The 27,792-nt window shown below is 43.2% G+C and overlaps 1 protein-coding gene across 1 annotated transcript in view; it reads right to left on the reverse strand.

Annotated features, from left to right (window-relative positions):
- Window positions 1–201: 201 nt before the first annotated feature.
- The window catches only part of IL17REL (interleukin 17 receptor E like), a 53,667-nt gene continuing 26,076 nt past the window's right edge, over window positions 202–27,792 (reverse strand). Inside the window, exons 5-18 of the mRNA XM_053406562.1 lie at window positions 26,355–26,469; window positions 23,704–23,748; window positions 23,168–23,313; window positions 20,475–20,546; window positions 20,195–20,249; window positions 19,127–19,290; window positions 17,729–17,773; window positions 16,888–16,945; window positions 15,032–15,180; window positions 12,685–12,750; window positions 11,052–11,109; window positions 10,409–10,525; window positions 2,030–2,084; window positions 202–1,168 (exon numbers count right to left, since the gene is read on the reverse strand). Coding sequence (XP_053262537.1) covers window positions 1,138–1,168; window positions 2,030–2,084; window positions 10,409–10,525; window positions 11,052–11,109; window positions 12,685–12,750; window positions 15,032–15,180; window positions 16,888–16,945; window positions 17,729–17,773; window positions 19,127–19,290; window positions 20,195–20,249; window positions 20,475–20,546; window positions 23,168–23,313; window positions 23,704–23,748; window positions 26,355–26,469 — 1,176 coding nt within the window. The 3' untranslated portion in view covers window positions 202–1,137. The remainder of the gene's footprint in view (window positions 1,169–2,029; window positions 2,085–10,408; window positions 10,526–11,051; window positions 11,110–12,684; window positions 12,751–15,031; window positions 15,181–16,887; window positions 16,946–17,728; window positions 17,774–19,126; window positions 19,291–20,194; window positions 20,250–20,474; window positions 20,547–23,167; window positions 23,314–23,703; window positions 23,749–26,354; window positions 26,470–27,792) is intronic.

Here is a 27,792-nt window from a genome sequence, read left to right on the forward strand (position 1 = left end):
TTTCTGTCCATGGCAAGACAGGAGCTTTTTATTCCTCAGTAATAAAAAGTAACAGCTCATAAGGAGGAGGGGGACACAAACAATAAAATAGATAACAAATATCCAAACAAAATCTCTTCCATTCAATAACTTCTGGGATGTACTTAGATTTGACAAAGTGATATATTATAAATGGGATGACCTTCAAATAACGAAACTTTGAAGACACTCGAACTCCAGACAAAAGAGAGAAATGTGCTAAGAGGAAGGCACACTTGGCAAACCCTCGCCGTGATCAACTCCCACCCAGAAACCTATGTCTCCACTGTGTGGATCCAGAATTGGCCTCCAAGGTCACTTACAGACTCACTGTTAAGACCATGTTCATGGAAATACTTGGCTGCAAATGATCGCCAAAGAGGAAGACATTTAAGGTAATATCACATCATTTTAAACAGCCAAGAACAGTATCATGGGAACTGTAGTTTGTTAAGAGGGCTGGGCATTGTAGGAAAACTCCTCTTCCCTTCCCAGAGTACAATTCTTTACAAACTATAGTTCACCAGGTTTAAAGTGGTATGTGACTGTTTTAAAGTGCAGATGGGGCCTTAGTACACCATCTGTGCACAGGGGAATTTCTTTTTGTGTCCCTCACGCGTGACAGAAGCACCGTGGAAACACTTTTCCATTGGCTTATCCCACAAAGCTGCCACAAATGTTTAAAAGCCCATCAGAAGTTCGTGGAACTACCAACCTACCAAGAGGGAGGGCGATGATTCTGTAGGAAAGATCCAAGCTGCCCAGGTCCATACCCTGGTGGCTGTGGACCTTTGAATGTTTGCAAGAACGCTGTGGGGTGAATCTATGGCAAAGCAGCTCCCACAGCACGTACTGCAACATCTAATGAGCACATCCGCCGATTCCGAAGGAGATCGAAACTGACTGCAGAATATTTTCACTCTTCTCTCTTCCTCCAGGCCGCTTTGTAAGTAAAGGCTTGCCCTCAAAAAACTTGACCTCGTGAATAGTCCTTGAAATCAATGAGAATTACTGGCATGTGGCAACTATTCACCAAAGTAAGAGCAACTCGGCCCAAGAGACGTAACACAGTTATTGAGAAGGCCGTTGAAATTGTTCCTCTGAATTGATTGCTTTTCTTCATAAATGCAGAGAACAGGTGCTCTTCATACTGGAGGAGGAAAGAGAAAGAGGTGTCAGATGGGGAGAATTTTCACTGTTTTTTAAAAAAGAGATAGTGTGTTTTAGCCTTTGTTGACAACTTTTTTTTATCAGTCCATGTTCCAGAACTTAACTGGATCTGCCAGAATTAGCAGATAGTATTAATCATGATTTATTTTTTCGACCTGGGGTGAGGAACCTATGGCCCTCCTTGTTGGACTCCAACTCACATCATCCCTCAACTTTGGCCTTGCTGGTTGGGGCTTATGGGATTTGGAGTCCAACATCTGCAGAGCCACATGTTCCCTTTCCCTGTTTTAGACAATGGCACCCCCCCCAACCAAGGCTAAGGTTGCCCAATGCCTAAACTGCCAAAGTTGTGATGATTCTACAGGGTAGGCAAAACCTCCAGGTCATAGCCAATTCCTTTCTTGGCCCCACAAATATGGCAACCACCACAGCCATAGCAAGGTCAATTCAATGAGTAAATGCAAAATTACCCAAGTAGATGGGTGGGTTGATCCAACGAAGAAGGGCTGGGAGTCTGGGGCTGGTGTGGGCTGTTTTAAATCCCCCAGGAGTGGACCTGAGGGAAGCCTGATTGTTCCCTCAAGCCCGCCCCAATTCGGCAGACTGACTCAGGGCAGTATTTCAAATCTGTGACAGATATTTTCATGTATTGCCTGTATTTTTGCTTCTCTGAGCAGATGAGGGTTTAAAACTTGACTAGGAGGTTATGAAAGAGTGAGATTTTCTTCTCCAGTTCTAAGACATGGCGTTGCATTGACTTCTAGATCAATTGGGGGGGGGGGTTGCAAGCAAAGTGTCTTCCGAATGACAAGAAGCCATACCAAAAAAAATGTACACTCACCTCTGCATTTTTGTTTGTGATGTGCTTTTCTCTTTGTGACTCTCCTTGTGAAAAACTGGAAGGGGAAACAAATGGCAGCAGTTAATCTTCCACCTCAAATTATTCAGTTATCTCATCATAGGTCTAAGGTACCAGAGCCTGTCAAGCGAATGGTTGAAATTAATAAATTAATAAATGGCGGTATCGAGATAATATTTGGAGTACTGCAGTACTGTGCCAGACAAGAAATTTCTGGATTCTAGCTACATGCAGAACTATTGAAAAACAATGGAAAACCAGATATTGGGCCATGAAGGGCAGCTGGCATTGAACAATGCTATCCTTTGCCCCTGCTCCAAGGAGTGGATGGGACCAGGAGATTTGGGAGGTTGCCAAGGTGACGGGGGGCAGGATGTGACAGAAAAATGCATCCTTCTTAAAATCCAGAGGTGTTCTGGGAATGAAAAGGAGGAAGTGGGCAGAACTCAATGTGGCGTTGGCTGGAGGAGGCTACACTGAGAGACTGGGAGCCATGACTGATGACTGTTTTAGACCCAAGCTTGCCAAAGCTATGAGAGCCACTCTAGGAGTATAATATTCTGCAACCCCTCCACAGAAGACTTTAGGTCAGCCTTTCTCAACCTGTGGGTCCCCAGATGTTGTTGAACTACAACTCCCATCACCCCTAGCTAGCAAGGCCAGAGCTCAGGGATGATGGGAGTTGTAGTCCAACAACATCTGGGGATCCACAGGTTGAGAACCGCTGCTTTAGGTGTATATGCATGTTAAATGAGCCATATTTCTTAAAGGTACTAACCTCCACTGCATCTCGATTTTCCCAGTGGAAACACAACCCTGGTTGAGTGCCCGGAACCCCCAGAATCTTGTTTTCGCTCAGCAGAGACTGGAGGCGGTGCGCAACCTTTGTAACAATATTGATACCCTGGTCTTCCTTACAGGGCAATGCCCATAGTTTCCCCTCTGCCAATTTTATCCTCAAAGCAGTTCGGTGCAGTAGGTGAGGCTGAAGAATGGTGACTGGCCAAAGGTCACCTAGTAAGCTTCACGACTGAGTGGTGATATGGACCTGGGTCTCCCCAGTTCTAGTCCAACATGCTAAACACAACATCACATTTTATCTAGCCTCCTATCTGACCCAGTTAAGAAACAGTTTGCCAAGAAGAAGCAAAGGAAGTTTCGTAGAAACATGTCTTCAGGGGCCACTTGACGGAGCCACGCCCTGAGATCCGCCAGACTTAGGTCAACAACAGCAACATCAAATGATGGGTTGCAGTTACAAAACAGTCCTTGTAGATCAAACAATAAGGACAAAGTTTATATATCACTATTCATCACTTATTCAAACAATGAAGCTTCATCACTTATTCAAACAATGAAGCAATAACTTACTAGAAGCAAGGCTCACATATTTGAATCGGCCCACCATTCCTAAGTGTGACTGGATATGTATTTTTGTTTCCTAAATGACAATCCAAGGCAGAAATCCAGCAGGAGGCCTGGAACGCACTGGCATTTTAAGGAACATGTTTTCTGAAGATGGCATCTTAAAGGTTGCTTTGCACATTATATTATGTGTTGAAAAGAAGATGTGCAAGTGACTCATGCGTCTTTTTGTGGTTTTTGTTTGTGCAAGGAGGGTATTTGATTTGCATCTCTTCCTTACAAGTAGAGGTTACAGCTTGCACATCTTACCAGAAATGGATGAGAGAAACAAAAATAGATACCGGAATCAGTTCTGCAGTTCCTTGAATCATGCAAATCTGCCCCGGGTATTCTATTAGACCTCATATGGAAATGTAGCTTGGCAATTGTCTGAGTGTAGGGTTGCCATACATCCTGAATTTCCCTGATGTATCTGGAATAGTGCAGTCAGAAGCAGCGTCTGGATGTATGTCAACCCATGTTCTGTTTGGTGAATTTGCCAAAAAAAGCTCAACTTTTCTGTCCAGAGTGCATATGGAAACATTGCCTTTGAAGAGGCCATGCCACTTGACTCAAATCAGTAACAAATGGGCAGACTGCAATACAGTCCATTTGTATAGCTACAACTGACATGGGTTGTATAAATGAAAAACACTTGGGTAGCTTCTAACATGTAAGGTTACCCCTGCTGGGCATAAGCCATGGTGAGCTCAAGTCTTCTAGAATACCCCCATCTCTCAGGGAATGCCTTGTTGTTGGGGGTCTGTTGGGTGAGCAACAGATAGAGAAGGAAATGAGGAAACAGATAGAAGTATGGACCTGAATTATATTGGATATAAGAGTTCAGACACTCTACACCATTGACCTAAGCAGACCATTTTGGACTGGTAAAAATGGTTATAGAAGGGGTGAGATAGTTCCTTTAGGACCCCATTCCCCTATAGATAGCCATGTGGCTGCTTGCCAATGAGGACCAGGTAAAGGTAAAGGGACCCCTGACCGTCAGGTCCAGTCGTGACCGACTCTGGGGTTGCAGCGCTCGCTTTATTGGCCGAGGGAGCCGACGTATAGCTTCCAGGTCATGTGGCCAGCATGACTAAGCCGCTTCTGGCGAACCAGAGCAGTGCACGGAGCAGTACCTATTTATCTACTTGCACTTTGACGTGCTTTCAAACTGCTAGGTTAGCAGGAGCAGGGACTGAGCGATGGGAGCTCACCCTGTCACGGGGATTCAAACCACCGACCTTCTGATCAGCAAGTCCTAGGCTCTGAGGTTTAACCCACAGCGCCACCCGTGTCCCTAATGAGGACCAGAGCTGCAGACAAATGTGGGCAGAGCAATAGATGAAACTCTTAGCTTTGTGCAAGAAGCTACAGTTAGTGGGTGGTTTGGACTTCCGGGTTGGCGCCATCGGCAAATGGCGGAGCTCCTCAGACCTCCTGAGGAACTAGCTCCGTGAGATCAGGTCCCGCACTGCGGCAAAAGCGGGGATCCTCCAAAAATCACAGGCGGGTGAAGCCTGTGACCTTGGGGTTCGGCGGGCACCATTTGCGCCTCCCCTACTCATGGGGAGACCCGATTTTTCGGGGCTCCAGAGCGAGACAGGGTGAGCGGCGCGGTGCTGCGAACAGATTGCTTATTTCACGGAGTGAAGCCGCACAGCCGTTGCCGGAGAGCGCTGACTTTTTCCTATGGACAATTTGATCCTAAAAGCAACTACCCGTGAGTAGAACAAATCGGAAGATTTTAAAAGAAAAAGGGTCAGAAAGAATTTAATTTTAATTGGAAGATATAAAAAGGGAAAGAATCAATTTGGCAACTACGCGGGGAGGCTCAAATAGGAAGTCCGCCTTCCGCTTTTGTACATAGATTGAAGCAAGGACCCTACAAGCTAAAATCTTGAAAGTTTTTGACAAAGACTTAAATATTCATTGTTTATAATGCAAACCCCCCTTTTGAAGAAGTAGGGGGGAACTTTGAATTCAATAAGCTTTATGAAATCAAAAAAACCTCAGCCCTGAGCCTGGGAACGGGCTGCCTTTGACGTTCGGAGAATTATATTTAAAGACTTTTGAGAGAATGGACTTGACAGCCAGTTAAAATACAAAGTTTCTTCCGTCCTCTTCTGTTTTTTAAGATGGAGGAAAGTAACTTAAATTGATACAAATGGAAACTGTGTCCCTCTAGTGGGAGATTTCTGATACTATTGCAGGAGTGAGTGCCAGCTGGAAAGATAAGACTCTGAGAAACTAGAGACTGACCTTGAAATACTTAAAATGTTGCTTACTGAAGAAATTGTGAACTCACTGTTTAAGATAAATTATTTGCTGGAAGAACTCCATAAGAAGGTAAATGACAGGATTTTTTTTAAAAAATTGACAATTGGGAACAGGAAATTCCTAATCACAGACAAGAAATGAGCACCAATGCTAGTTTGTCACAGGAACCTACTTTGGCAGCAGCTGTTGCTATAGAATCCCAAACAACACAAGTGAGAACCTTAGTCCCACAGAAGCAAACTGAGGACTATAAATTGAGGATGCTTAAGACTGAATTTGGTGAAAGTCAGATTTTGAAAACAGGGATCTTGGCCTGGAGTGAAGATGGAAAGTTGGCAAGATTTTATTACACAGGGACCTACAGACTATTGGCACTTGGAGAGAGTGGAAGGTTTGGGGGCTCTTGGACTTGGAGATATTTTGAAATACGACTTTAGTTTTAGCCATGGAAATTTGGCTGGATTGCTCAGAAGATACGACTGTAACATCAGGATGAAATTTTCTTGGGACCTGTTACTTGGCATTAAGGAACATGAAGAAAACCTGCAGAAGGGGCCTGGAGGGGACTTTAGAGCCTCGGACATTAGATTTCCAGATTGAAGGACTACAGGGAATTGACGGAAAGGACTGGCAGCTTTCGAAACCGGGGGGGGGGGGAGCTGAGGGAAGAAGATTGGAAATTTAAAGTTTTAGATAGGTTTTTCGCCAATTAAACAATCTATGGCCTTTTAAACTTGGTGGGGTTGTTGTTGTTTTTTTTGTTTGATACTATGTTATGTGTTTTTTAAGATACTAACTGACGCAAAAGAAAGAGGGGGGTTTGCCCTGCCGGACTTAAAATTGTACTATGAATCAGCGGCTTTTTGCTGGCTGAAAAACTGGCTGCTTCGTGAAAATACAGATATTTTGGACTTGGAAGGGTTTAATAATAGATTTGGCTGGCATGCATATATATGGTATGACAAGGTCAAGATCCACCAAGGTTTCAAAAACCATATTGTTAGAAAAGCCCTATATAATGTATGGATTAGATATAAAGACTTGTTGGAAAACAAAACACCCAGGTGGTTGTCACCGATGGAAGCTAAGGAAGTGAAAAAATTAAACATGGAATCTAAATGGCCGAAATATTGGGAAATTATAGAGTATGAGGAGGGAAAAGTTAAATTGCAAAGTTATGAGAAATTGAAGTCCAAAGTAAGAGATTGGCTCCATTATTACCAGATAAATGAAGTTTTTAAACAGGACAGGAAAATTGGCTTTCAGGTGGAAAGGTCGAAATTAGAAACAGAGCTTTTGGAACCCAGTACTAAGAATCTGTCAAGAATGTATAACTTGCTGTTGAAATGGAATACACAGGATGAGTTGGTTAAATCAGCTATGATTAAATGGGCACAGGATATTGGACATGACATTATGTTTGCAGACTGGGAACAGTTATGGACCACCGGTATAAAGTTTACGGCATGTAATGCCTTAAGAGAGAATATTATGAAAATGATTTATAGGTGGTACATGACCCCAGTCAAGCTTGCAAAAATTTACCATTTGCCCAATAACAAATGCTGGAAATGTAATGAAACTGAAGGTACTTTTTATCACCTTTGGTGGACATGCCCAAAGATTAAGGCTTTCTGGGAAAGGATCTATAATGAAATGAAAAAGGTGCTTAAATGCACTTTTGCGAAGAAACCAGAGGCCTTTCTCTTGGGCATGGTAGGCCAATTGGTGTCAAAGAAAGATAGGATGTTTTTTATGTATGCGACAACAGCAGCAAGAGTACTTTTAGCAAAGTACTGGAAGACACAAGAACTACCCACACTGGAAGAATGGCAGACGAAGGTGATTGACTATATGGGACTGGCTGAGATGACCGGCAGAATCCGAGACCAAGGGAAAGAGACGGTGGAAGAAGACTGGAAGAAATTTAAAGTTTACCTTAAGAACTGTTGTAAAATTAATGAGTGCTAAAATGTTCTGAGTAATGCAAAATAGAATTGCAGCGATAAACAATTGGACATGGGAAAAAGGATTTAAAGGAACTGCCATAAGTAAATAAAATTAGGGGTTGCTGGAAAAATTTAAAACAAGGATGCAGAAAAAGGAGGTATGGGGAAGTCGTTGAAAGAAGGTTTAAGGAAAAGAAGGTTAAGAAATTATACATGTTTATATGTTTGTTTGTTTTTGTATTGTTTTGTATTGTTATTTAATATGTATTGGAAAATTAATAAAAAATTTATTTTAAAAAAAAAGGAAATTTAAAGTTTTTACTAAAGTATATATTAAGTTTAAGGTTTATATGAAACTAACAAAAATTTCTTTTGAGGGATAGAAAAACGGAGGATTGACACCATGGATTTAGCAGAAATGTTATCAGAAGTTAAGTACTTATAAGTTTTAGCTTTAAGGTTAAAATAAGGTTATGAAAATTATGTTATGTATAATTGAGATTCAAGAGAAAGATGGAAAGGATTTGCTGAAATTAACTAATAGAAGTGGAATACAAGGAGGGAGGTGTGAGGAAGTTGAGGAAACAAGTGAAAGAAAGTAAGGTTGTGTTTTGAAATGTTTTTTCTTTTTGTTTATCTTTTTTGTATTGTGTTTTTGGTATGTTTCGTTTTTTGTTGTGTATTTCTTTTTTTGTTATTAAAAGCAATAAAGATTAAAAAAAAAATACAGTTAGTGGGTGGTTCCCTAGACCAGATGGATGGGAGCTCTTGATGGAGTTACACTCTCTCTGAAGGAGCAGGTACATAGCTTGGGGGTATTTCAAGACCAATTGCTGTCACTTGAGGCTCAGGTGGCCTCGATGGCACAGAGTGCCTTCCATCAGCTTTGGCTGGTGCCCCACCCTTGCTCCCACCTGGATAGGGATAGTCTCACATCTGTCGTCTATGCTCTGCTAAGCTCTAGGTTAGATTATTGTAATGTATTCTGTGTGCATGGGGCCGCCTCTGAAAACAGTTTGGAAACTTCCGCTGGTGCGATACAGTTTGAGCGTATTGCACAGATCCTGGCCCAACTGCCATGGCTGCCAATTAGTTTCTGGGTCCAATTCAAAGTGCTGGTTTTGATCTACCAAGCCTTAAACAGCTCAGGACTGCAGTAATTCAAAGGCCGCTTCTCTCCATATGACAGAGTCCAAACCCTGTGATCATAATCTGAGGCCCTTCATAGTGTGCCTCCTTCACAAGAGGTCCGGAGGATGGCAACATGAGAATAGGCCTTTTCTGCAGTGTCATCTGCAAGGAGGATCTCCTGACACCTTCATTATACATCAGCGCCAGGTGAAAACATTCTTTTTCAAACAGGCCTTTGGCTGATTAACATTTTGTGTTCTGGAGGTTGCATCACCAAGCCAAGATTTTACAGTCTGTGGAAAACAGATGAACTTAGGTGTTCAAGTTGGTCTTAATAAGATTAATGCAAGCTGCAGGAGAAGGGAGGCTTGGTAGGACATTGAAACTGTGAGTGAGTTCGATCAACTCTATGTACATTTCTTGCTTGAAAAAGAAAGTTCAGAAGGGAACGTATGAATAAGTTGTGAATCTTCCTATCTTTCAAAGTTTCCTATTAACTCCAAGGGAGGGAAAATTAACTGCATACACTGAATACTCAGCTTGCTTAACTATTTCAATGAACCCAGAGCTGCTTTCATACATGGAGCAATGCCTGAGCCAATTTGTTCTTCTTCACAAATGTCTAAAATTGCAACACTCAGGCTCCACGCAACATCAGACAAGCACCTGCGTCCTAGCACAGATTAGTAGTAGTAGTAGTAGTAGTAGTAGTAGTGGTAATAAATAAATACATACATACATACATACATACATACATACATAAATAAATAAATATTTATACCCCGCCCATCTGACTGGGCTTCCCCAACCACTCTGGGCAGCTTCCAACAAAATATTAAAATACCGTAATACATCAAACATTCCCTAAACAGGGCTGCCTTCAGATGTCTTCTAAAAGTCTGGTAGTTGTTGTTCTCTTTGACATCTGGTGGGAGGGCGTTCCACAGGGCGGGCGCCACTACCAAGAAGGCCCTCTGCCTGGTTCCCTGTAACTAAGATTAGGGTTGCCATATTTCTGCTGCTGTTTCCATTGTGTTGCCATACATCCGGGGTTTTCCTGACATTTGGCAAAATTCCCCCCTGACGCCGAAACCAGGACATGTCAACCATTGTAATGAACAATCAGGGTGAGGAAGACTCTGAACAGGGAACAGCTTTGGATGTTATTAGAAGCTCCAGCTAATGGATGCACAAGCCCTTTATGCAATCTTTCTCACATCCAGGAGGAAACTTGCTACTGGTTTTCATAAAGCTTGTGCATCTTCCCCTATGCAAATTATTCTATGCTGTTACCATACAAACTGAAAAGCCAGAATCTCAAGGTACTGGTCCAGCCAAGAGCTGATACTTCTAACTATCCCCCAAGCCACTCTGAGCCAGCGTGCTGCCATATCCCCAGGGCTTGCATAACCAGAACACCCCATCCTGGAAGCTAGATTCCATTGCTACATCAAACCTTTTTAAAATAAATAAATAAATAAATGATTTTTTAAGACTTAGAAGAAACAGAACAGATCCCTCTGTCACAATATAGAGACCCTGCTGTGTGAATTCATGACATACTTAGGTTACATGCTTTGTTTACATGGAATCGTACCTGATAAAAGTTTATGTCCCAGGAGGCCCATCATGGTCACAGTCAACACAAGCAATGCTATTAGAGACAGGATGCTTAAGGAATTTTCGTCACGTTCCTGACTCCGAGTAGCAGAAACTGGAAAGAAAAAAATGTCCATGCGTTGTAGTCGATACATACGTTTCAAGAATATGTAGTGCTTTCATATGAGGGTTGTCTCCGCTAGAACATTTGCTATAGGGTGCATGCCTTGTTCTCAGTGATGCCAAATCAATAGCTGAAGAGAACATTGTCAGTCAGCAAGGACTGCATTTGATCCTGCCTCTCACAGGCTCTAGGATCACAGTAGGTTCCACCACCAAGACAAGCCCAGGGCCAACCACATGGGAGAACTGTGGCTGCAGACCACACATTATTTTACTTGGCTTTGGGCTATAGTGGCCAATAGAGAGCCAGTGTGGTGTAGTGGTTAAGAGCGGTAGACTCGTAATCTGGTGAACCGGGTTCGCGTCTCCGCACTTCTTTGAAGTCTCTCAGCCCCACTCACCTCACAGAGTGTTTGTTGTGGGGGAGGAAGGGAAAGGAGAATGTTAGCCGCTTTGAGACTCCGGGTAGTGATAAAGTGGGATATCAAAACCAATACAATACTATTATCAATACTTACTACAGGGCAAATCACAGATGTGTGAAGGAATAGAATAGTCTACATCTGTCCTCCGTCCCTTATAAAAGAAAAAAAGGGAGGAAGGTTATTACCTTAGCACAGGTTTTTGTTTTGTTTTGTTGGTCAGTTGAATGCAACTCTTCCATTTTCTTGTAGTGTTAGATCTGCTAAATAGGTGTTGACAATATAACGTTTAGCTACTGCCCATACCAGAAGCAGCTCAAAGGTGGGGCAAAGTCACTACCGTAGCTTCTGGACAGGTAGGTCACTATTGCTTATCAGGAGGGAGAGGGGCAAAGCAGTGGGGAGGCTGGCATGGTGCAAATGCCCCAGCAGGAACACCAAATTGAGATCTGCACACTGTCAGTCTCTGTGATGCCTCTATTTTCTGCTCCCAGTAAACAACAGTGACCCATCTGCCAGAAAGCTAGCATAGCATCTTCACCCACCCAGCAAACTATTTCTGATCCAATGGCATGCGGTCAGTGGACTAGGCTAGTCCCCTAAATGCTCACAATAAAATAAAGTATTGAGGTCAGGCACCTCCTTCCCAAAGCCCAGGAATCTTCTGCCTGGCTAATAATAATAATTTATACCCCGCCCATCTGGCTGGGTTTCCCCAGCCACTCTGGGCGGCTTCCAACAAAACACTAAAATACAATAACCTATTAAACATTAAAAGCTTCCCTAAACAGGGCTGCCTTCAGATGTCTTCTAAAAGTTTGGTAGTTATTTTTCTCTTTGACATCTGATGGGAGGGCATTCCACAGGACGGGTGCCACTACCGAGAAGGCCGTCTGCCTGGTTCCCTGTAACTTGGCTTCTTGTAGCGAGGGAACCGCCAGAAGGCCTTCAGCGCTGGACCTCAGTGTCCGGGCAGAATGATGGAGGTGGAGACGCTCCTTCAGGTATACTGGGCCGAGGCCGTTTAGGGCTTTAAAGGTCAGCACCAACACTTTGAATTGTGCTCGGAAACGTACTGGGAGCCAGTGTAGGTCTTTCATGACCGGTGTTATGTGGTCTCAGCGGCTGCTCCCAGTCACCAGTCTAGCTGCCGCATTCTGAATTAGTTGTAGTTTCCGGGTCACCTTCAAAGGTAGCCCCACATAGAGCGCATTGCAGTAGTCCAAGCAAGAGATAACCAGAGCATGCACCACTCTGGCGAGACAGTCCGCGGGCAGGTAGGGTCTCAGCCTGCGTATCAGATGGAGCTGGTAAACAGCTGCCCTGGACACAGAATTGACCTGTGCCTCCATAGATAGCTGTGAGTCCAAGCTGCGCACCTGGTCCTTCAGGGGCACAGTTACCCCAATCAGGCTTAGGGAGGCTGCTGGTGCCTTTGTCCTTAACTGTTCCCCTACAAAAAAAAATCACCACAACAACTGTTCTGACCCATCTATTCCATTGTCTGAGGGATGTTGTCTTTGTGATCCCAGAGCTTCCCCCGTTTCTCCCTCAGCTATAGTCTTAACATTTTCCCAAGGAGGTAAATGCTTTCCCCCACCCCCCAGATGCCTTGCCATTGCTTCTGCAATAAGATGATAAAGAACTGATTAGGGAAGATGTGCTACTTCCCCCTCTAGTTATCATTTGCATGCCAGCACAGAAAAGACCTTCGAAACAAAAGACAAACCTGAATGCAGATGTCTGATCCACATGTTTTGCCTGAGATGTTGACATACGTTGAACTCAAGCCAGCCTGTGAAAGAGGCAAAAGCAAAATATTATTTTTTTTAAAAAACACACATTAGCCCAAAGGCAATAGAGATGGGCTCATTTTCCTTTTTGGCCATGATACTTATTTGACTGTGCCACAAAACACAGTAGTTTGCATTGATGAAGACATTCACCCTTTTTACTGTGTCTATGGAGCATGCTGATCTTGTGCCAGTTCCAAGTGTGGGGAACCTGTGCCCCTCCAGATGTTACTGGACTCCAAATCCCATTAGCTGCAGCCAGCATGGTCAAGGATGATGGGATTTGGAGTCCAGTATAGTTAAAGCTATGGTTTTCCCAGTAGTGATGTATGGAAGTGAGAGCTGGACCGTAAAGAAGGCTGATCGCCAAAGAATTGATGCTTTTGAATTATGGTGCTGGAGGAGACTCTTGAGAGTCCCATGGACTGCAAGAAGATCAAACCTCTCCATTCTGAAGGAAATCAGCCCTGAGTGCTCACTGGAAGGACAGATCCTGAATCTGAGGCTCCAATACTTTGGCCACCTCATGAGAAGAGAAGACTCCCTGGAAAAGACCCTGATGCTGGGAAGGATGGAGGGCACAAGGAGAAGGGGATGACAGAGGACAAGATGGTTGGATAGTGTTCTCGAAGCTACCAGCATGAGTTTGACCAAACTGCGGGAGGCAGTGGAAGACAGGAGTGCCTGGCGTGCTCTGGTCCAGGGGGGCACGAAGAGTCGGACACGACTAAACGACTAAACAACAACACATGGAGGACACACAGCTTCCTTGGCAGTGTTGTGAGCCATGTGTTCTGTCCATGGACAAAAATGGGTAGAATCATAGAATAGTAGAGTTGGAAGGGATCCCGGGGGTCATCTAGTCCATCCCCCTGAAACACAGGAATCTCAGCTAAAGCATCCAGGACAGATGGTCATCCAACCTCTGCTGAAAAACCTCCAAGAAAGGAGAGTCCACAAGAAGAAGAGAAGAGTCTGCATTTGATATCCCGCTTTATCACTACCCGAAGGAGTCTCAAAGCGGCTAACATTCTCCTTTCCCTTCCTCCCCAACAACAAACACTCTGTGAGGTAAGTGAGGCTGAGAGACTTCAAAGAAGTGTGACTAGCCCAAGGTCACCCAGCAGCTGCATGTGGAGGAGCGGAGACGCGAACCCGGTTCCCCAGATTATGAGTCTACCGCTCTTAACCACTACACCACACAACCTCCTGAGGGAGACCATTCCACTGTCAAACAGCTCTGACTGTCCGAAAGTTTTTCCTGACGTTTAGTAGGAATCTCCTTACTTGTCACTTGAAGCCATTGGCTCAAGTCCTACCCTCCAGAACAGGAGAAAACAAGCTTGTTCCTTCTTCTGTGTTACAGCCCTTGAGAAATTTGAAGGTGGCTATCATATTTCCTTTCAGTCTCCTCTTTTCTAGGCTAAACATACCCAGCTCCTTCAACCGTTCCTCATAAGGCTTGGTTTCCAAACCCTTGATGATCTTGGTTGCCCTGCTCTGCATTTGCCTAGTTAGAGGTGATGACTCAGTGCCTGGTGATAACAGAACAATGGAAACTTCAAGCTGGTTCCTATGATGGAAGCTTTGGAGTCACAAAGCCAATCTTGTCATCATCTTGATCCTCTTTTCCAAATTAAGAAGAGGCTTCTTTTTGTTGTTGTTGTTAAAAATGTGTACCTAGCAGAACCTGTCTGATCTGAAGTGTGAACATTAGCAGTGAATCAGAGTTCTATCAAAATCAGTTTGAAGTCAGGTCTCAGCGGCCAATATCTGTCATGTGCTTTCCTTTAAAAGGACGCTGAATACCAAAATGTAGCAATCTCTAGTCAGTCAAGCATTTAGGAAAAATTTTGGGAGTACTTTATTTGGAAGGATATTTCCGCTAAGTGCTCTGTGTAAATCATTGTTCATTGTAAAATCACTGAGAGGATGTGGTGGAAAAAAACCATTTGAAAACAAAAGAAGGGGAACTCTGTGACTCAAAATCTACATGATTTCACAACATAACGTAGCTGTACAGAACGTATCAATTCCATAATGGTACTTGAGGGTTGATGGGGTTTTTTTATTTAAAAATGATATCCCATCTCACAGTAGTACTTAGTTGCTCTTTTTTTAACTTGGGTCTTTAGGGTCAGTCAATATGTTTCCCACTGACTGAAATGGGTATTCTCCTGCATGCCACACTTCTCAAAATGTTTGCCTGAAAAGGATCTGACAGACGTAGATCAAGCGTTCCGGATTCACTTGTAAGAAAGGAGAAATAAAAATGGCACAAACCACTGAGATGGGCTGGTGGATTCCAGTAGAGTTGCATAAAGACGCCTCTGTCTTGTTGCATACATGAACGGAAAATTTTGCCTCGGCAGCTTGTGACATGAAGGAAACTTCTATCCTATTGTCCATCACAGCAAGATTCATTTCCCAAGCTGAAACAGAAGTAGGAAAGCAATTACCAAGAAGTGATCCTAACTAGTGACACTTTTGTTTTTGCCGTTTAATGCTTGCTTCATTTTTCAGCCAGCTTCATCACTGAAGCTCAGAGGCGACCGCAAAATGTCCGCCCTTTAATCTCACAAAGCCTCTCCTCCTTCCGGAGGGGAGGGGTTGTGAGTGGGAGTCGATTCCCGCATCACGCAGGGGGTGTTCTGCCCCTTGCCCTGACAACATCACTGGCGTGCCACGCCTCCCAGTTGGCACCCAATCGGGTGACACCACGGGGGCGTGGTTAGCCGCTCAAATATGGCCGCACCAGCTCTCCCTGCCATTGTGCTTCTAATCTCCACGAGTCCGGGATGACGGTGTTCATCTTTCAGATCACGGCAACGACATATGGCTGGCCAACATCATCAGAAGTCTTAGGGATTGGTTGCAGCTGTGAGGGTATTGGCGGTGAGCCTCTTGGGCTCAGGTGGTAGTTAGGCATTGGAATGTGTTGTTGGTGTATGGAAGGGCAAGGTGTGGCCATCGCCTACCCCTTCACTTATGGGTATTCCGTTAAAGGAATCCGGTGGTTGTGGATCCTGTCCGATGCCCTATGTGGCGGGAGGCCATGGCACGACCCCCAGTGACATCAGGGGAGAGCTTATAGTTGTATTTGCATCAACAGGCTCCCCCTACTGGTGGTTAACCCCTCGTCAGACTCACCCCTCTCCGAGTGGGTGAAGTCAAATTTGGTGTTGTCCAATGCCTAAGCCAATACCTTCTCACATGCTGCAGTCAATAAAGTTGTGGCCTTTTCAAGCCCATTAACCTAATATACTGTGTCCACGTGTCTTTATTATTCCCAAGCGGGGGACGGGTCCTCGAATCACAACTATCGCATTATGAGGTTCGTGCGTCTTGTACCCAGGAGCATCGAACACTGCACCAGTGCTTAGATATTATACAAATTAGTATGTTGATTTTAATAAACTGCCCTTGGAAATTGTTTTCTTGGAATGAGGCTTCAACCTGTTTTGTTGGCATTCGCCTGTCTCAAGAGACAATGGAGTGTGCCTCCGGTGGTGAAGGCAAACTGTGGAGAATCACAGCACCTGCTGTGGCTGCAGAGACCAGTAACTCATAACTGCTGCCTCCTGCGTTGTTTTCGCTGCAATAGCACCACCGGAGTGACCTGGGAAGTGTGTATGCAAAGGCGGTTTTAGGATGACATGACCAGTGTGGTAGCACTGGGTGCCATGGTGCTGGAGGTGCCACAGCAATGCTGTGGAATGGAGTGCAAGAGGTGGGGGCACTGAATTTTAACGTCACACAGGGTGCCGCTGAAATTGGAGAGCCCAAAATCCACCGCTGGTGTATGGAGGTCCTGGGCTGCCCAGAGAACAAAACCCACCCTCTCTTGGCCTTGCTGATGTGGTGCAAAGGAAAGCAGAGCAATAAATTTGGCACCAGCTTGGCTGCTAGGAGTTGCCGGAAGGAGGCGTACAAGACGCCATCCAACCGCCTTAGGGACACCAAGGAAAACACCGTAATTCAAAGGATACAGTTCCTCATTATTCACAGTCCTTCAGATGTGGTCTTAGAAAAACAAAACAGGAAAAACCCACAGATATAGACTAAGCAGCTTGTTCCGCTATGACTGTCATTGAGCCATTACAAATGTAGAAAGATGTTTAGGAAGGCAATCACCTTACCTTGGGGATTTCCGCGAGCAAATGGGCATCGAACCCAAGAACCGTGTTTAGTTGCAAACTAAAAAGGGGTTTTAAAAAAGAAGTGATTAGTTACACTGGGGATTTTTTTATCTTAATCTGAATTTCTAAATGGAATGTAGTGATGAATAGAGGGACGGTGGCTTTTATCTTAAACACAATGGGAATTGGTTCCAAGGCAACAACCATAGGATTCACCTCAGACCACATGAAGGGAACTTGAAGACCACCAGTGGTCCTTGAACCACAGTTTGGGAACCCCTGTTCTAATGAATTGGGGCTTAGGGTGAGATTAGATTTGGGTGCTTCTTCCTAACTAGCTAAATAATTCCAATGGGATAATACAGCCTTCACAAAACCAATGCTCTCTGAACTGCTTCTCAAACTGTCAATACATTTCTAATGATGGCCGTCCTACGAGTCATAGAGGAGGAGGAGAAGAGGAGGAGGAGGAGGAGGAGGAGGAGGAGGAGGAGGAGGATGATGATGATTCTGGAATTGATATCCTGCTTTATCACTACCCAAAGGAGTCTCAAAGCGGCTAACATTCTCCTTTCCCTTCTTCCCCCACAACAAACACTCTGTGAGGTGAGTGGGGCTGAGAGACTTCAAAGAAGTGTGACTGGCCCAAGGTCACCCAGCAGCTGCATGTGGAGGAGCGGAGACACCAACCTGGTTCACCAGATTACGAGTCCACCGCTCTTAACCACTACACCACACTGGCTCTCCAGAGGGGACAGCGTAGCTTTTCCAGAGGACCTGGCCACAAGATTTCTCTTAATAAGTACAGCAAAGGAAATAATGTACAAGGGAAAAAATATACCTTCATGCAAAGGTTTGGCTGTGCATCAACTCGAGAATATTTTACCTGATTGAAAACAGAGTGATCAGAGAGTTATTGGCATCGTCTGAGAAAAACAGCCATTGGCATAGCTAGATTTTAGATGCATTGGAAAGATTATTGATTTATAAGCATTGCAAAGATATTCCTTACTGAACTGAAAGCTAAGCCTGACTTGGTGTAAACTTGACTTACTAACTGACAGCTAAAAGTTGACTTGGTGTACATCAAAGCCTCGTGTGGGTGGCATTTTTAGTGAATGCATGGAGTACAGATGTCGTGTCCTACTCTGAACCTTTGTTCACCCCCCCCTCCTTGAACACATCCTAGGCACATTCAAACTGATGTATATCTGCATATAGCTTGTGGACACAAGGGTAGGAATGTTCAAACAGATTGATCCTTCAATTTTTCCCCAGTCTCTTAACATTTTGCAGTACTGTCCTCCGCTTAAAAAAAAATGTACCAATAATAATAATAATAATTTTATTTATACCCCGCCCTTCCCGGTTCAAAAACTGGGCTCAGGGCAGCTAACAAAAAATTTAAAACACTTTAAAAAACTTAATTATAAAAACAGCACGAAATACAGTATAAAAACATGAATGACAATAAAATTCAAAAATCAAAAATCAATTAGATAATCCCCATGGCTAGCTGGCTGAATTGGTCGTACTTGGGCCAGCGAGGAGGCCAGGGGAGAATTAGCTGTGGGGTCTCAGAGCAGGTTTATCTTTACCACAGATAAACGTTGCAAAGAACTGAACAATGAAAGATAGTTATTAACTCTCCCAGCACACCAGGTCTAGAACAATGTATATGAAGAACTACACACGTGAAATGGATATTATAAGTATAAAATGTAGCAGAGGTGCTGTTTGTAAGGAGGAAAAAATGTTGTCAGCTGCGAGAATGGACTAACGACAAGTGAAGGATGACAATTGGACATTAAATAAGAGATGATGCAGCTACGGGAGGAAATGATCGACATATGTTTGCAACAGGATCAGGAAACCTGATTTTAAGGAATTGTATTAAATTAAAGTAATTTGGTTTGATTTGTAATAATTTGGAATGTTAATTTTTTAAAAAAATCAATAAAAAATATGTACCAAAATGCACATCCAGTCACATGTCTTGTATTCAAACGCATTCAGAATGCCTATTTCAGAATGAAATAATGTATTATTAAAATTAGCCATAAAAAATTCTATTTTGTGGGGAACGAATAAAGAAATTTGTTTTCAAAGGAGACCAACGCGTTTTGGCCAATTACTGTTTCAAAGTTCTTCTTCAGGTGAAACCAAGTTTGCCCTCCCACACAATGACTACATGCAGAAATACTAGACCCAGTGCATATATTTGCTCTTTTGTGCTTACTTTCTCTGCAGCGATATTTGCCGTGTTCTCTAGATCAACGCACTGATCATTGGTCTTCATGAGCTGACAAAGGCTGACAGTAACATGGACAGGGCAGGCTGCTTCCCATTCCAGTGTTTTTGTGTTGGGATGATAAATAACGTTGTCCCACAGGGCCTTGGTATCTAAAACCAACACAGGAGGGAAATGAAGGCTGCGTAAAAGCACATTATATAACTCAAGTGTCCGGGATGCTGAACTCAACTCCTCCCCAATGGTAGCTAGCTATAAGCACCTACCATTTTGTTGGCTGGGAGTGAGATGTGGCTCTGTTGCTATCAGGGCCAGATTTAGGTTTGATGAGGCCCTAAGCTACTGAAGGTAATGGGGCCCATTTATATATCCAGCTGTCCTTTGTCAACAACAAATTGTCGCTGTTTCTTTGTGTTGAATGTATGCTATATGGTAATTTATGGACCTAATAGGTATCTAAAGCCATTTGCACATAGCAAATATGTATTTTATCAAAGTCATTGTTGAACTGAAATACAATTATAAGGATATTAATAGTGAAATACAACCCTATATATAGAAAGGAGCAAACCAGTGATATTTTAGGGAGCAGGCTAGCAGGCGGGGCCCATTACTTACATCATAGGAGCCTACACAACACAAAACACTGTTTCTGTATGTAGGTTTTATTTTATTTGTTTTTTATCTTATATTTTGGAAATGTACATCTAGTTGTTGTTTTTTTCTTTAAATATTTTTGGGGCCCCCAAGAAAGTGGGGCCCTAAGCTGTAGCTTGTTCAGCTTATACGTAAATCTGGCACTGGTTGCTATCTACCATGAGAGTGCAGACACAGGCCTATGATCCATTATTGTCATTTTTAAAGGACCTTTGATATGCTGGACAAGTATTTTAGGCAAAATTCAGAAATCTGGATACACATCTGCGGAAAATTCAGACAAAAACAGATCGGATAGCCTACTATCATGCTACCTGTGATTTCACCTTCCCCTTAACAATCATTTCTTTGACCGCATAGCGTCCATTCAAAAGAGCAAAAAAACCATATTTTACTTGCCATTTTTAAATGGGCACAACTGGGTTCTCTGTGCGTCGGGGGTCGCTGGCCATGCCTGCAATCCAAACAGGAAGATCCATTAGTTCAAATAACCAGCTAGTTTAAAATCTATTTTTGAATGAATTCTTATCCACAAAGCCCCTCATTACTAAATGCATTCATGTTAGTTAGTTGTGTTCCTGTTCAAGGATTTTGCCCTGCTCTCAGAAATAATGCTCCTTCAATTAGCTACTGCGTTTTCTAACCAGGTTACACATTCAACCATGTTGAAAATACTTACCTCGATACATAGACAAGGCAACATCTGAGTGTACTGTAAAGAGACCGGTTTCACCAAGTCCTTCCCTTGTACCTGAAATTGCAGAATACCCTGCAATAAGTCAAGTATTTCTGCACAGTAAATAACCTTTCAGAAAATTCCCCATGTATTCTTTTCATGGAGAATAACGTTATCAATGCTTTCTATGTTTGCATTAAGAAAAAATACAAAAGCATTTTACAATACTATTTATATATAATAAAAACACATAAAAATCAAAATTGGGGACCATCAACAGTTATGGAAAGTGGTATGGCCTGTATAAGCCTGATGGAATAGAATAGTTTTCAGGAGGTTTTTAAAGTTTGAATCAGAAGGCAGCTGCTGAATTGACAAGAGAACCATTGCATAGACCTGGGCCAATAATACTAAAGACTGTGTTTTGTGTTGATGCCAATGAGCTTTGCCAATTTGGGAGACAACCAATGATACGTCGGCAGATGATCTCGGTGATTGAGCCGGGATATAAGGGTTTAGGCAGCCCCTAATATAAATAGTTCAGGACCTTGTAAATTAACACAAGGCCTTTGAACCTGGCTCAGCAGCAGATGGGCAGCCGTTGCAGATGTTTTAACAATGGAGGTCCAAGTTCTCAGCCACGCACCCCCATCGTCAGTCCGGCTGTTGCATTCTAGGACCCTCGTACCTACGGGACCGCCTCTCCTGGTATGCCCCACAGAGAAACTTACGGTCTTCAAATAAAAACATCTTGAAGGTCCCAGGCCACAGAGAAGTTAGGCTGGCCTCAACTAGAGCCAGGGCTTTTTCGACTGTGGCTCCGACCTGGTGGAACACTCTGTCACAAGAGACTAGGGCCCTGCGGGACCTGACATCTTTCCGCAGGGCCTGCAAGACAGAGCTCTTCCGCCAGGCCTTTGGCCAGAGCACAGCCTGACTCCCTCCCTCGGCAATCTTCGCGGAGCTCTGGCCCAATGGTGGCCAGTGGCTTGAATTTAATTAATTTTATAATGAATGATTTTAGAGTGTTGTTTGTGTTGTACTTTTGTATTGTTTTATTGTTGTTAGCTGCCCTGAGCCCGGCTTCGGCTGGGGAGGGCGGGATATAAATAAAATTTATTATTATTATTATTATTATTATTATTATTATTATTATTATTATTATTATTCTGCACCTATTGGAGCTTTCAGACCAGGTCCAGGGCAGCTCCACATACAACACAATGCAGTAATCAAGCCTCAAGGTGCTGTTCTCCTTCCAATACTGGATGCAATATAGGTGAAGGACCCCTGAACTTGGAGCTCAGCAATATCTGGAGGACCACCAATTCTCTATCTCTGCTTTAGAGTGCCTTTTTTTCTGAAGCTCAGGACTAGAAGTTAGTGGAGGCTGGTCCATTATGGTGTCCCACCAACCTCACTCTGTCCTCGGTTAACCGTCATCTGCCAGTTTAGGGAGGACACTGGCTGTCAGCCACTGCCACCACCTTCTTAATCTCAGTGTTGCCTTTGTAGAAAGCAAGGGCGATGATGGGAGCAAAAACTGGAATGACTTGGCTCTGCCTATCATTGCCAACAATGGCCCGTATAGTTAAAGCTATGCTTTTCCCAGTAGTGATGTATGGAAGTGAGAGCTGGACCATAAAGAAGGCTGATCGCCGAAGAATGGATGCTTTTGAATTATGGTGCTGGGGGAAACTCTTGAGAGTCCCATGGACTGCAAGAAGATCAAACCTATCCATTCTGAAGGAAATCAGCCCTGAGTGCTCACTGGAAGGACAGATCCTGAAGCTGAGGCTCCAAGACTTTGGCCACCTCATGAGAAGAGAAGACTGCCTGGAAAAGACCCTGATGTTGGGAAAGATGGAGGGCACAAGGAGAAGGGGACGACAGAGGATGAGATGGTTGGACAGTGTTTTCGAAGCTACCAACATGAGTCTGACCAAACTGTGGGAGGCAGTGGAAGACAGGAGTGCCTGGCGTGCTCTGGTCCATGGGGTCACAAAGAGTGGGACACGACTAAACGACTAAACAACAACAATCATTGGCTCTGGCTCTGCTTCCTGTTGGCCTTCTCTGCATTCCCCCCTATAAGTCTCAAGGGATAGCAGCCTCCACTGTTAGATCCCAAGATGCTGGCAGAATTGGGGGAAGAAAAGAGCAAAGAGAAAGGTAGAAGAAAGAGAAGAGAAGATAGGAAAACAGAGAGCAACAAAGGGCAAAACATTGCATGCACCCGTCCTGCCAAATATGGCCTCTTCATCAGGAACATGGTGCAAAATGATAGTAGAGCTTTGGAAGTCTTTAGTAACATAGGAAATTCCATTTCTTTCTGCTAAGTCAGGGGTCAGCAAACCTTTTCAGCAGGTGGCCGGTCCACTGTCCCTCAGACCTTGGGGGGGCTGGACTATATGGGAGGGGAATGAACGAATTCTTATGCCCCACAAATAACCCAGAGATGCATTTAAAATAAAAGCACACATTCTACTCATGTGAAAACACCAGGCAGGCCACACAAATTACCCAGATATGCATTTTAAATAAAAGGACACGCTCTACTCATGTAAAAGCATGCTGATTCCCGGACCATCCGTGGGCCAGATTTAGAAGGCAATTGGGTCGGATCTGGGCCCCAGGCCTTAATTTTCCTACCCATGTGCTAAGTGGACCATTTTCTGTTTCCTACAAACACTTACCAAGGCGACTGGACCCACATCTTCACAAAGAAACCACTGGTGGCAAAGACGAACGTAATAATCTGTGCCTTGAACAGCCTCTGAAATATCCACCAAAATGGTTTTTCTTGCTCTGTCCACATCATAAACGATTCTGATGCCCGAAACTTGAAGGGGGAAGAGAAAGAATGGTATTAACAAACGTTTGTGCTTTAATTTTACTGTTGATGTGAGTCAATATAAGATCCGGAATTCCATGACTGATTTGATTGCTATTTGGGTTTGACATTTGGTTTCAATCAGTATTAACATCACCAAGGCTACATTCCTGTCCATATTTACCTTGGAGTAAGCCCCATATTTCTCCAATGAGAGTACGGATATCCTAGTCAAATAATAATAATAATAATAATAATAATAATAATAATAATAGTTTACCAAAGCATGCATTTCTGTTTCAGATTAGTTTCAAACTATGATTAGTAGAATTCAGAAACAAAGGAAGTGTTCTACATGATGTAGTGCATGTAATTTAGACCTCCTGGACCTCAGCTTACCAAAACAGACTGGAATATTTTCCTCCACATCACTGTTTCTGCAATCTGCAAAATTCAAAACAGATTGTTTATTTTTCTGAGACGACTGTCTTCTTGCCTCACAGAGCTGTTGTGCTGGGAAATGGGGACGGGACAACCATGCCCCACCTTTCACCCCTTGAATAAAATTAATAAATGTAAAAATTAATATTATTCTTCTATGGGAAACAGAATGTTGGACCAGACAGGCATTTGTCTAATCCAGTTCCTCTCTTCTCATGCCCAGCTCCACCCCATCTAACTATTGTTTGTTTCACGGTCTCCCATAATGGGATAGAAGCTATTTGGCCACACATTTATTTGATTTTGTTCCCTCTTTTAAAGATACTTCTTAAAAGCCTATTTACAACTGATTTGGGGTATTTCCCTCATGCTACAAAATGAAAAGCAACCTAACGGTTGACTGAAATGCTAAGCATTTTAGTGTTACGCGTTGGAGGTCAAACTACACAGCAGCTGGAAAGAGTTTTCTGTTCTTTTATTTACCAAACGCTGTAAATAAGGGAAGTCAGGCAGAACACACTTCCTAAAAAGAAATGCATGAGTTGAATCAGTTACTTGGCTTGGATGGAAACGCTAAATGGAGTTTCACAATAAGTTCTGCTTTTTGGTTGGGTCTTACTGGGAAGCCGATTAGGGTCAAATGAGATTTGATGCTCAATGCTTCGTTAGAAACTACATCAAGATTTGTAAAATATATATATATAGCTGAGCTGATTTTCACCAGGATTAGAGTGAACGGGGAGGAGAGGTTTAATTATTTCGTCCCTAGATATGATACCAATGAAAATCACCCCTTTCGTGTTGCGGGTTTGTGGTTTAACATGGCAGGGCTGCCCTATAGGTCCTTTATACTAGAGGTAGACAAATCTGTCAATCTCAGTGTCTCCCAAGTTCTGAGATATATTTTTTTTCTAATCTTCAATTCAGTTCTCCACATTTCCAGATCAGTTCACCGTTTTTATTTTTAAAAGTCCTCGTGAAAACTCGTCAGGGTTTGCGGTGAGAATTTCTCCCAATATGCATGTTTTGCCTAACAAGTACATCTGTGAAATGCAATTTTCCTAATACAGTGGTACCTCGGGTTACATATGCTTCAGGTTACATACGCTTCAGGTTACAGACTCCGCTAACCCAGAAATAGTACCTCGGGTTAAGAACTTTGCTTCCGGATGAGAACAGAAATTGTGCTCCGGCGGCACAGTGGCAGCAGGAGGCCCCATTAGCTAAAGTGGTGCTTCAGGTTAAGAACAGTTTCAGGTTAAGAACGGACCTCCGGAATGGATTAAGTACTTAACCCGAGGTACCACTGTATTTGCATCCATATATGAATTTGTAGGCACACTTTGCCCCAGGACCTGCAGTTTTGTACAAATTACTTGGCTGAAGAACTGCAATGCAAAATTTGGAGAAGTGCAGATTTTGAAGGGTGGCTGTGTTTTGGTTTGTGTGTTATTCTGGAAAGCGCAAATTCACCTTCAAATGAGAACTCAATTGAGTTCCTTCCCCAACACTACTTTAAAAGGTAAAGGGACTCCTGACCGTTAGGTCCAGTCGTGGACGACTCTGGAGTTGCAGTGCTCATCTCACTTTCCTGGCCGAGGGAGCCGGCATGACTAAGCCGCTTCTGGAAAACCACAGCAGCACACGGAAACGCCATTTACCTTTCCACCGGAGCGGTACCTATTTATCTATTTGCACTTTGACATGCTTTCAAACCGCTAGGTTGGCAGGAGCAGGGACCGAGCAACGGGAGCTCACCCCATTGCAGGGATTCGAACCGCCAACCTTCCAATTGGCAAGCCCTAGGCTCTGTGGTTTAGACCACAGCGCCACCCGCATCCCTTAACACCCTTAAATATCACCAATCTACCCAACCTGGTTCATATTTGTTAATACAGTGGTACCTTGGTTCTCAAACGCCTTGGTACTCAAACGACATGGAACCGAAACACTGCAAACCTGGAAGTAAGTGTTCCAGTTTGCGAATGCTTTTCGGAAGCCGAACGTGCTCTGTTTTGAGTGCTATGTTTCCATTTTGAGTGCCACATTTCTGTTTTGAGTGTTACTCTGAGGTCTGTCTGTTTTTGCTATTTATTTTGTGGTTGTATTTTGCGGCTCTTTTTGTTTTGTTTTTGTGATTGTGTGGAACCCAGTTCAGCTACTGATTGATTGATTGTGTGACTGCAGTACATTGTTTATTGCTTTCATTTTATGGACCAATGGTTTCATTAGATAGTAAGATCCATGTTAAATTACTGTTTTAAGGGTTGTTTTCAAAAGTCTGGAACGGATTAATCCATTTTGCATTACTTTCTATGGGAAAGTGCGCCTTGGTTTTGGAACGCTTTGGTTTTGGAAAAGACTTCCGGAACGGATGAAGTTTGAGAACCAAGGTAGCACTGTAAGTATATTTATACTTAGAGCTATATACTGTAAATCTTGAGCCAAGGTAAAAAAGGGCAGGCATTACAGTTCTGACAAGAGTTGGGATTATAGTTCTAATTTGTGAAAATTGCCAGTTTCCTGGTCAGTATGAATTTCCATTTTCTCATTCATGACACCCTCCCAACCTCCAAGATCATCATTTATTTCTAAAGATGGATTCCAACCTTCAACATAATATTCTTGATCCTTTTTAACTCCGCAGTAATTTGGAATTGTCCTCATGGTCACATGGAGATGTTGTCCTGCACTGACTTCAAAGCAGTTAAACTGCACTTTCACCTGTTTGGATTACAAACCAAAAAAATCAAGGGAATTATAGGCAATTTCCAGATCATGTTGGAAAGATTCCAAAACGAGGTTAGATTATGGTCTTGTTGATTCTACTGGATTGATGTGTTCAAACCTGTTTTTGAAGACAGTATATTTTCTATTTAAATAATCAAGAGGCATGGCATACTGGCAAGCTGCCAGGAGGAATTACCAAGGAAATGTTTCCTGAGGTCCTCACATTCCAAGCTCATTGCTAAAATGCAAACTATAGCAAACTCAGCGTCCTGGCAATTGCTCAGATCCAATGATCCCTTGAGAATGCGGCGATTTCAAACATTCATTCATTCATAGCACTTTTCCATCAACAACATCTTATATTGAGATGTTCCACAGGAGGAAGCTGAGGAGAACTCTCACATGTATGCATCAGGGTGGTTCATAAAAAACTTTGTTTTGAAAATGCCTGCTCCGAAGGTCTTCTCTTACTACACTAGGCATTATATAGCTATATCTGAAATTTCATGCATATCCGTTAATATCTTGACCCACTGAATTGAAATTTCTGCCTTCACGACATAGGAAAACGGCCAAGTAAACAGCTATTTTTGTGGAGGAGGGTCACGATATTAACGGATATGCATGAAATTTCAGATGTAGTTATATAATCCCTATTGTAGTAAGACAAGACCTTTGGAGCAGGCATTTTCAAAACAAAGTTTTTTATGAACCACCCTAGTATACACCACAGCATGCTCAAAGATTTGCATTATGTTAAACAGGAATCATTCGCTGAAATCAGCAGTGAATCACTCGTCAGTATTGCAGCGAATGAGACTGTACAAGTTTTAAAGCTTACCCTGATTCAGCTCTGCTTGCAGGGAAGACGCTGTCGTTAGCAGCAGTTCTGAATATGAATGCACATTCTCATATGCGTCAAACTATGCATCTAGCATTATTCAAAGGGTCTCAGACGCGCCTCTTGGTGTGGTTTGTTTGCCCAGCTGCTCAATCGGGACAATGATCAAACCTCTAGCCCCAAACCAGCATTAAGTCCAGGGTTCGCAAAAGAAATGTAGCAACAAAACACTTTCCATGAATAGATTGACTATAAATCTATATGATGGGGCCTTCTCTGTGGTAGCTCCCCATTTGTGGAATGGCCTCTCTGCTGGTGTGCTTGTCTTTCTCCCTCACTTATTGGCTTTCAGGAAGAATTTAAATACCTAGGCATTTCATGGCTGATAGATACTGGTCATGGCAGCCTTGAAATTAGCAACTGTGATTGCTCTTAAACATTTTTAGGTGCTCTAAATGCTTTAAAGTGCTTAAAAT

This window comes from Podarcis raffonei, chromosome 10 (assembly GCF_027172205.1).
Source record: "Podarcis raffonei isolate rPodRaf1 chromosome 10, rPodRaf1.pri, whole genome shotgun sequence".
NCBI classification, from domain to species: Eukaryota; Metazoa; Chordata; class Lepidosauria; order Squamata; family Lacertidae; genus Podarcis; species Podarcis raffonei.